Source organism: Aplysia californica, unplaced genomic scaffold (genome assembly GCF_000002075.1).
Source record: "Aplysia californica isolate F4 #8 unplaced genomic scaffold, AplCal3.0 scaffold00229, whole genome shotgun sequence".
Taxonomy (NCBI): Eukaryota; Metazoa; Mollusca; class Gastropoda; order Aplysiida; family Aplysiidae; genus Aplysia; species Aplysia californica.
In genome coordinates, this window is record NW_004797499.1 from 1,072,669 (window position 1) to 1,081,410 (window position 8,742).

At 40.7% G+C, this 8,742-nt stretch overlaps 1 protein-coding gene across 1 annotated transcript in view; it reads right to left on the bottom strand.

Moving 5' to 3' along the window:
* LOC101852770 (RAC-gamma serine/threonine-protein kinase) overlaps nt 1-8,081 on the bottom strand; it is a gene marked incomplete in the record, with an annotated part of 23,367 nt that extends 15,286 nt beyond the window's left edge. The window contains 3 exon segments of the mRNA XM_035970173.1: nt 407-532; nt 2,592-2,679; nt 7,927-8,081. Coding sequence (XP_035826066.1) covers nt 407-532; nt 2,592-2,649 — 184 coding nt within the window.
* Nucleotides 8,082-8,742: the final 661 nt, after the last annotated feature.

The following is an 8,742-nucleotide window of genomic DNA, read 5'->3' on the forward strand; positions in this document are numbered from 1 at the left end:
GGGGGGATACATTCCTGGAAACCAGGCATCATTTCAAGAACAAGAATGTAATGTGAGATATGACGCAAGCTTGCCAATGCACTTATACGAACAATGAAAAACACACATGATAATAATAACAATCATAATCATAATAATAGTAACGAGAAGAAGAAGAAAATGACAATGACTTTCCAAACTTCCTATTCCAACAAGACAGTAGCCTCTGTGCATTTGACAATGTATAGTTCATAACCCGGACAGACCCTGGAACATTCCTAAACATTCTCAGCTTCCTAGGAGGAATTTATATAAATATACAAAACAACAACGAACACATGAAACTTTTGTGCTCCGACAGTCTGTCTTTCCCTAAGTTCAACAAAACATCTCTAGGTACAAAAAAGAAGAAGCACAAATGTCTTACCTTTAACTGAAAATTTATTCAGTGGGTCTTGTAAGTCATTCAATACTGGCTTCGAACGGAAGCCTTCAAATGAGCCATCTCGCCTCAGTATAAAGTAACGCTTCCTCCAGTTCTTTATATGTTCCCCTGATGAGACAGCACAAAAAACAAGATATATTGTTTGAGAACAACGTAACCCTTTCCTCACCCAAACGACATTATAGAAGGCCTTCCGCATTTTCTTCTTCTACACCAGGAAGGAAGCAAGCTGCTGCTGTGACATGCATCGTTCATCATGCCTTACGCAGCACGAGTACCATAGGTTGTAATCAACATACAGATTCTATTAGATGCACTTTATAAAACTAATCACAGATTCGCAAAATTCAGCAATATTTTCCCCTACATATAAATCTCTATCTTTCAGAGATAGCAATATTCACGAATCTAAGGCAACCGACCACTAAATCTAACGTTACCCTTTGTCCCCGGGGACCCAAATCAGAGCCTGGTGAAGCACAAACTGACTCTGTGTCATGAAGAGCTTATCATTATCAGACGCAAAGTTCTACACTTAACATGCCGTGAACTTACAAACTTGAGTCCCATTTGCTTACTTATTATGTGCTACCTTTTGCAGTTGCAAATGACCCAAAACTCTTGCCAAACTGAAAAGTTTAGCAACAAAAAAGCTGACCATTAAAATATCACTTCTTCCAGTGCCAGATCTAAACAGACCTTGGCAATCACAGCTCACCACTCATTTCTATACTTCGATGTTCTGAGAGAACCTACATTATCCTGGCCTTTTCCCATCACCCATCGGATCAAGTTCTGAGAGAACCTACATTATCCTGGCCTTTTCCCATCACCCATCGGATCAAGTTCTGTGAGAAGTTAGTCCTGATCTACCTCTGCCTCTTTTTTTAGTTTTAGTAAGTTTTACAGCACTTGTAACACAATAAGGTCACATCAATGCTGAAGATTAGAAATGTCACAAGAGAGAAACAAACACACAAAAAGACGGGAGGGTAAAGGATGATAGATGTTTGATACAAAAGAAGGAGCAAACCACATTGAGACATTGGAGCACCAATCAACCAACCACCTGCCTCTTTTACCTTCTAAATCACTAATTTCAGATAAACATCTTTAAGATTTGTGCTAAAAAAACAACTGCTTTCAACGGCAACCAAAACTACAACTATATTTGTGCCCGAGATGGGTGCACATAAAAACAAATATAGCTGTCGGGTTCAGGTAAAAAAAAAAAGAAGAACATGAAATGAAAATCATCAAGAATCTACAGCTTTACTTTAGTCCCCAAAATCATTTTAACTGATTTCCAGGACAGCTCATAGAAAATTGTAACAGAATTATAACTAGAGCAGACAGAGCTGCTCACAAAATAAGAAATCAGGCTTAAAAAAGTGTATATATGGCCTGAGATTTCATCCTGCACAGTGGAGGTTTGCCTTAGAGAAGCCATATTAACAGCTTGTGTACAACTCCATCACCTGCCAATTGGAAAAGTCAAGTATGACAGAGTCTTACACTGAACAGTGGGTATACAGTGCTTCCAACACACAACAATGCTGCCTCATCATGCCTTTAGCTATTCTCATGCTGACCACTTCTCTAGATCTAATAGATTTGAAAAAGCTTCTTTCCAATACATTTTTTTTTTTAATCACCACTCAATTTTTTAAAACAATGCAGTGATTTTATAGCGGCATCAAAGATCTGAAGTACAAAAAAAAGAAAGAACAAATGACAAGCAGAAGTTGTCAAACAAATTTTACCTGTGGCAAGCCAGACTTTTATTTCTAATTTGCCAGTGAAAATGTATCACCGACCAACTCCCGATGGAAGAATAAGGGAACAGTGGCTGAGTGCACAATCTCAAGAGTTACTAAACTTATCATTTATAGCCGAGAGTTATCGTACATCAAAACTTATCTAAAGATTTGGAGGCACGCACAGATCCTTCGTCTAATACTGGTAAGCCTACACTGCTGCAAATTTAGGCAGATGAAGAGGCAGCAAGAACAGAAATTTCTAGATGTTCAGATATTTCTTTTTTAAAATTACCGAGGATTGGAAGCTCTGAAGATATGATTTATTTCAGAAAATTTTACTGACAACAATCATCATAATACATCACAATGACAATCTTCCACATATCAGGAACAGTGCAACAACTTACCTCTTTTCCACAAATATCCTTCTTTGACAACACCTACCGAGTCCACCTCTGCATTCATGGTGAGCTTCTTTACTGCAGCCTTTATGGGCTAAACAAGAAGAAAAAAAGGAAAATTACAGAAAACCAAATAAAGAATAAACAGTAACTGTAATAGCAGGCCTTAATACATCAAATGTAATGTTAGCCTACTGTCTTTTTGTGCTGCTCCCCTCTGTTCCCATAGCAAAACAAAATGATGACCATTCAGTTACTTAAACCGCAACTAAGTACTGGGAGCTCGGTTAGTGTTAGTGTTAACATCATGCTGGACTGCGGAGCAGATCACCTCAGTTTGAACAGGGCATTCTTGAACTTGTTGTTTAGTGCAGTTTTCAAGGCTCCCAACCCATTTAAATTTGGCTCGGTTGTAACGGAGACAGACATTGAAAGTGGAGGTCCTCTCTCTTAACCCTCGTCACACGGGTGCCGGGTTTATGTTCCCCGATAAGCGTAGTTCGGCTCCTCGCCTTCCGTCCTGCCCCGTATCAGTCCGGCCCTGACTCAGCGCACGTGCACCGAGCATCATCCATGTGATGACAGGGTCCCGTATTCCCACAGCTCAAAAGTGTGTGCACCAGTCTGCTTGAGTTTGTGTGCGTTTGTGGCCTACTTCTAGAACCGTCTGCGTTGGTTCGTAACCGAGGCATATGTCTCATTCAAAACATGCCAAGTTGGTAGCTCTAGATGTTCGTCCAATGAAATAAGAACAAACTGACCCACTTAAATATCAGGAGCCCGGAAGGATAGCCAAGAAGCAAGACTTCCATTTTTCTATACAAAATCTTTCAAATGAGCTTGATTTTATATAAAATGATATTACCTGATAAAAATAAGCTTAAAGTTTGATAGTTTAGAATACCATTGTGCAGGTAAAAAGAAAAATTTGAGAGCAAACATTCGGAAATTGACCTATAAATTATTTCCTTTCAAACCCCAGATCATTCGTAACAACAAGAGCGTCTAAAAAGGTTATTCGAATAGGCGTAACTACTCGTAATCGTAATGTCTTTCAGCTTTTATATGAGAGGGGTTTATTCATGTTTCGTAATAATTTACTTTATAAACAGAAAGCTATAAGATAAGAGCATTATTTTCATCATCGATTAACGCACCCCCACAGTATTCACTGCAAAAAAAGCACATTTCCAGGCCTGCTTGGTGTACACTAACAGTACACACACAGTGACCTCGGTAGCACACAGGGAATGTCCATGGTAAGAAGTTACGGATAAGACTCACATCTTGGCACAGACGCAGGACAGGATTTAAATAACCTAGCCTAATATTTTTGATAGGGGTGTTTAACTCACACTTACTTTACATTTACGTATTGAAATGATAAATCAAAGAAAAGAAAGTTTATACATCCAGATCAAACTTAATTAGGGGACAAGTCTGAACAAATATAGGCAACTATTTGTATCACGGCACGGAGGAATCTCGTCAATTTTTGTGCGTGGAGTTATTGGTATGATCTCAAAGCTGATTTATTTGCCTTGCTTCCAATAAAATAAATATCCAATTATCTTGGATAAATCTCAAGATATCTGCAATTGAAGGAAGCAAGGTCGTCTGGTTTTAGTTTTTAGTGGGGAAATAAGTGAGAAAATTGCTGTCAAAGTTTGGTGACTCCTACAGCTAAAGAGCCTACTTTGAAAACTGAAAATGACATTTTGTGCCTTTAGTCAATGTTTTTAAGTAAAATTCACAGAAAAAAGTAGTTTTATATGGACATAAAAGAGGTTTCATTGAGCCTAAAAATAAAAATTCTATACAAATATCCAAACTGTTGGAAAACGAAGTGTCAACGTACGCGGTAACTGGGCACCTAGCCTCAGTGTCTACGTTTACTGTAACTGGCAACCAGGCTCGTTGTCTCAATGTCGCGTACACGGTAACCGGGCGTGTAGCCTCAATATCTACATAAAGTAACGGCAGCCGGACACGTATTCTGTGTCACCTACTCGGTAACTGGGCATTAGCCTCAATGTCTACGTCCGTACACCGTAACCAGGCACTTCAGAACTCCAAGTTGAGTTTTTGTCACCTGGTGTCTGGTGTTGCCTTCAACTCCACCCCTCCCCAGACTGTACCTTTTTAAAAAAATCAATAATCCCCCCCATTCCAGAGCCCTATACTTCACAAAGCACAGACTTTGAATGAACTTTGGTGACCCAAAGATCACCGGTACTCACAATATTAATGCAAACGAACAGGTTCACTGACCGGTCACGATGGTGAGCCCGACAAGACGCTTTTATGACTTTCTTTTTTTTTCGCAAGTGACAGCACAGGAGAAATATTGATATTTTCATTCCGGTCACCGTGTGCGTAGATACTGCTGACTACATGCCCGGTCACCGTGTACGTAGATACTGAGACTACGTGCCCGGTCACCGTGTACGTAGATACTGAGACTACGTGCCCGGTCACCGTGTACGTAGATACTGAGACTACGTGCCTGGTTACCGTGTACGTGGACACTTCCGTTTGGAAAAATGTTTGTTTCTCAGATTTCTGTATTTTGACGAGCGCCTGATCTCACCACCCTGCCTCACTTTTTATAGTGAACCGAATAGTATGGAACTCATAATGTCATCTGGTAAACACAAATGACAGACCTTTTAAATACTTTAATAAAGGATGATAAAAGAACAAGCAGAAGAAGGGGGCAGGGTGGGGTGGGGGTCAAGTAGCGGGGCCCTGCCTTCTCAAGTCAGAAGGCTCACACTTTCCCTAAAGTATGGCTAGATGTCTACCTCTATTCTCTACTAATAAAATTAACAAAATAAACAGATGTCTGTGCGTCTGCAGCACAGGCCTACTAAATCTTTAAAGCTACACACATCCTCCTTCAATTATTTATCGAAGTGGCTATTCGGACTCAAGTTCGAACAGCCGCTGGAGGCTATTCAGACTCAAATTCCAGTGCGCGTGCGCAATCACCGGTTGTACCGTAAGCAAGGTCTATACTTGGGTCCGAATAGTCTCCCCTTGCTATTCGGATTTCAAACTCCTACTGCGTTTCATGACTACAAAGGGATCAAAACATAAAATTCATATTCAGTACTTAAAAGACAGCCCCCCTCCCCCCTCCTCCTCCCCCCCTCTCTCTCTCTCTCTCTTACTTTTCCTCTCTCTCTCTTTCTCTTACTTTTTCTTTCTCCATCTTACCCGCCCCACCACCTTCATCCTTTTTTTTTTTTTCATATATACAGTCAAACCGGTGTAAGACGGCCACAAATTATCAAGGAGAAAAGTGGCCGTATAAGACAGGTGGCCGTCTTAGGCAGGACTGATCAAGATGAAAACAGAACAAACCATTCCCATCTGAGGTCCCAATCGAAAGTAGCCGCATTGTTGTTGTTTTGATTGTTGTTGTTGGTTTGTATTTTGTTTGTAATTTTTATTTTGCTGCTGATTTTGCACAAGGGTGACAATAAAACAAAATGTATCAGACAAGGAAGACCGAGGGCCATGTTAGAACAAACACATGGGGTTGCCACCACTCGGAGAATGAGCGACGCTTCTGTCACAAGTTCACGTTAACCTCCTTTGTTACTTTGTTACAGACTGGGACTGGGTAAACAGTGACCACTCATCTCACTTACGATTTTTGTTTTTGAGTTCTGGGCGGGGCTTATGGGTTATGAGGGATCACACGCTTACCTCACCAGCAGCTGAAAATTGGTAGCTATTGATCAACAGTGGGAGGGGCCTATGCAACATGATCGGTTGGTGGGACGACCCAACAACAACAACAACAGGTGATTGAATTATGACGGCTCGCCCACAACGTAAGGTCACTGAGGTGGCCGTCTAAGACAAGTGTTATTGCTTAGTGTGATAGGGGTTGTGTGTTAAATTATGGTGGTCACGGCCGTGTTGGACAGGTGCCCGTTTTACACAGTTAAATTATATAGAAAAAACGCAAGGGGGGAAATGGAAAGTGGCCGTTTGTACAGGTGACCGTCTTATAGAGGTGGTCGTCAGGGCAGGTTTGACTGTAGATCTATATTCCCTCCCATACCGTTGGCCACTGCCCAGCCCTACTATTATATTATCCTTTGTAAAGAAAAGACCACAGATCGCACTGGGTCATCACGGTCAGCGCCCATTTGTTGTAGGATCCTTGGCCAAATTGTAGAGTAGAAACCGGCCGAGAAAGGCCAAGGTCGAATTGCTTGAGTCTGCTTCACATCCTGTACACTTACTAGTGATTGCCCAAACACATGGGAGTTAGAGTCCGAATAGCCTCCAGCGGCTGTTCAGACTCGAGTCCGAAAAACCTCCAGCGGCTGTTCAGACTCGAGTCCGAATAGGAGCGGCCATTATTTTAAACTTCAGAGACTGATTGATCGAGAGTATCCATCATTTTTACCATTTTAGTAACAACAAAAGGACAAAATACTATCCACTGCGACTGAAAATTTTATAATATAAGTAGGTAATAAGGCCTATAGATTGTTGTAAAAAAAAATTATCTAATTTTATAGCTTTGTATAGGAGGCCTGCATGATGTTATAATCCTAATTGACCAAAATAGCACACCAGGTCCAAGCAGTAAAATGGCTAAGCTATTATAATTTGATTTACCTTGCAACTTGTCATATCGTCATAAAAACTATACCACACTAGACTACAGCACTTAAGACTTAGAGACGGAGAGTCTAGATTAGATAGATCTAGGTCTACACTTACACCTACACTCTAGATCTACACCCTACCCTACCCTCAACAAACAGTACAGTACAGAATTAGAATAAAAAGAAGATAAGTAATGTGAAAATCTGTACCGTTTCTAAGACTGAGCATTAGCCTACCATTATTCAATATTGTATTAAATTTTGTTATGAAATATTATGACCAAGGATCAACGTCAGTGGCCCCTATTGGTCATTAGCATTGTTACCACTGTATTCAGTAAATTGTCACTTCACCACACTTCATCAGAGCGAGAGTCGGAGTATGTTTCCTCTTCGCACCGTTCCTCTTTTCGAAATAAATAACAGAACTCAGAACCTGCATAGTTAATCTACACGTGAGTCACACCACTGTTCTGGGGTCAGTGCCTCTAAAAACACTCCTAAAGACAGCTCCAATCTAGGTGTGGAAGTAAATTACCGAGGACTGATACGCAGTCTGGTTATTATTGCTCTCTCATCATGATTGCACGTTGCTCAAAAACCCTGAAAACAGCGTAGACCTAACGGGTAATATCGATAACCAATACTCTAAAAACGAGGTCACTGCCCTTATATTAACTCATTTAGATAACACAAATAACGTTGACTACCGATAGATGTCCTTTTTGAAGCACGCCAGGTCGGTGGGTGTGGGGAGAAGTGAAAACAGAAAAAAAAAATAAACAGGAAATGTATCACAGGATTCACTGTTGCCTTCTTCCAAGATCCTTTCCTCCCGCAAAATCCCACTCTATCCGAGACTTGAGGTCAGGTCAATGACCCCGTTGCCCGGATGTTCCTCACTCAAACTGATCATTCTAGGAATTTGATCGGAAAATGCAGCTGTTCGCTCTCACCTCACAGCAACTTCAAACCTTTGTCGGTCGGCCCACTTGTAGACTACCCGACACACGCACACACACACACACACACACACACACACACACACACACACACTTGACTCTATCTGAGTTGGCCGTGTGTGTGCTATTCCTTTCTGAAAGATTAAAAGATGATGATAACAGAAGGCCAAGGCCTAAATAATAATGACAATAATAGTTTGTCTGATGATGATCCATGCATCCACCGATTCGAGGAGAATATAGTTCCTTTGGTTAAACGACAGAATTAAAGATTGACAATATTAAATTATGATGTGTGTGTGGCTTCAGATGTGGCCAAATATACCTATACCGGTACTGTAAAAAAATATATTGCTGTAAAATCCATTGTTTGCATTTTGTTAGAAAAAAAAACAACAACGATACAACATGAGTTTTTATCTTTGTCGGTGCCATATTATAAACTACGAGGATTCTTCTCTACTCGGTCGTTGCTAGATCCTAAGTAGGAGGTTTGATGGTTTTGAAGAGAGAAAAGAAAAGCGAAGAGTTTAGAAAAGAAGACGAGAAGAGAGAGAGGGGGGG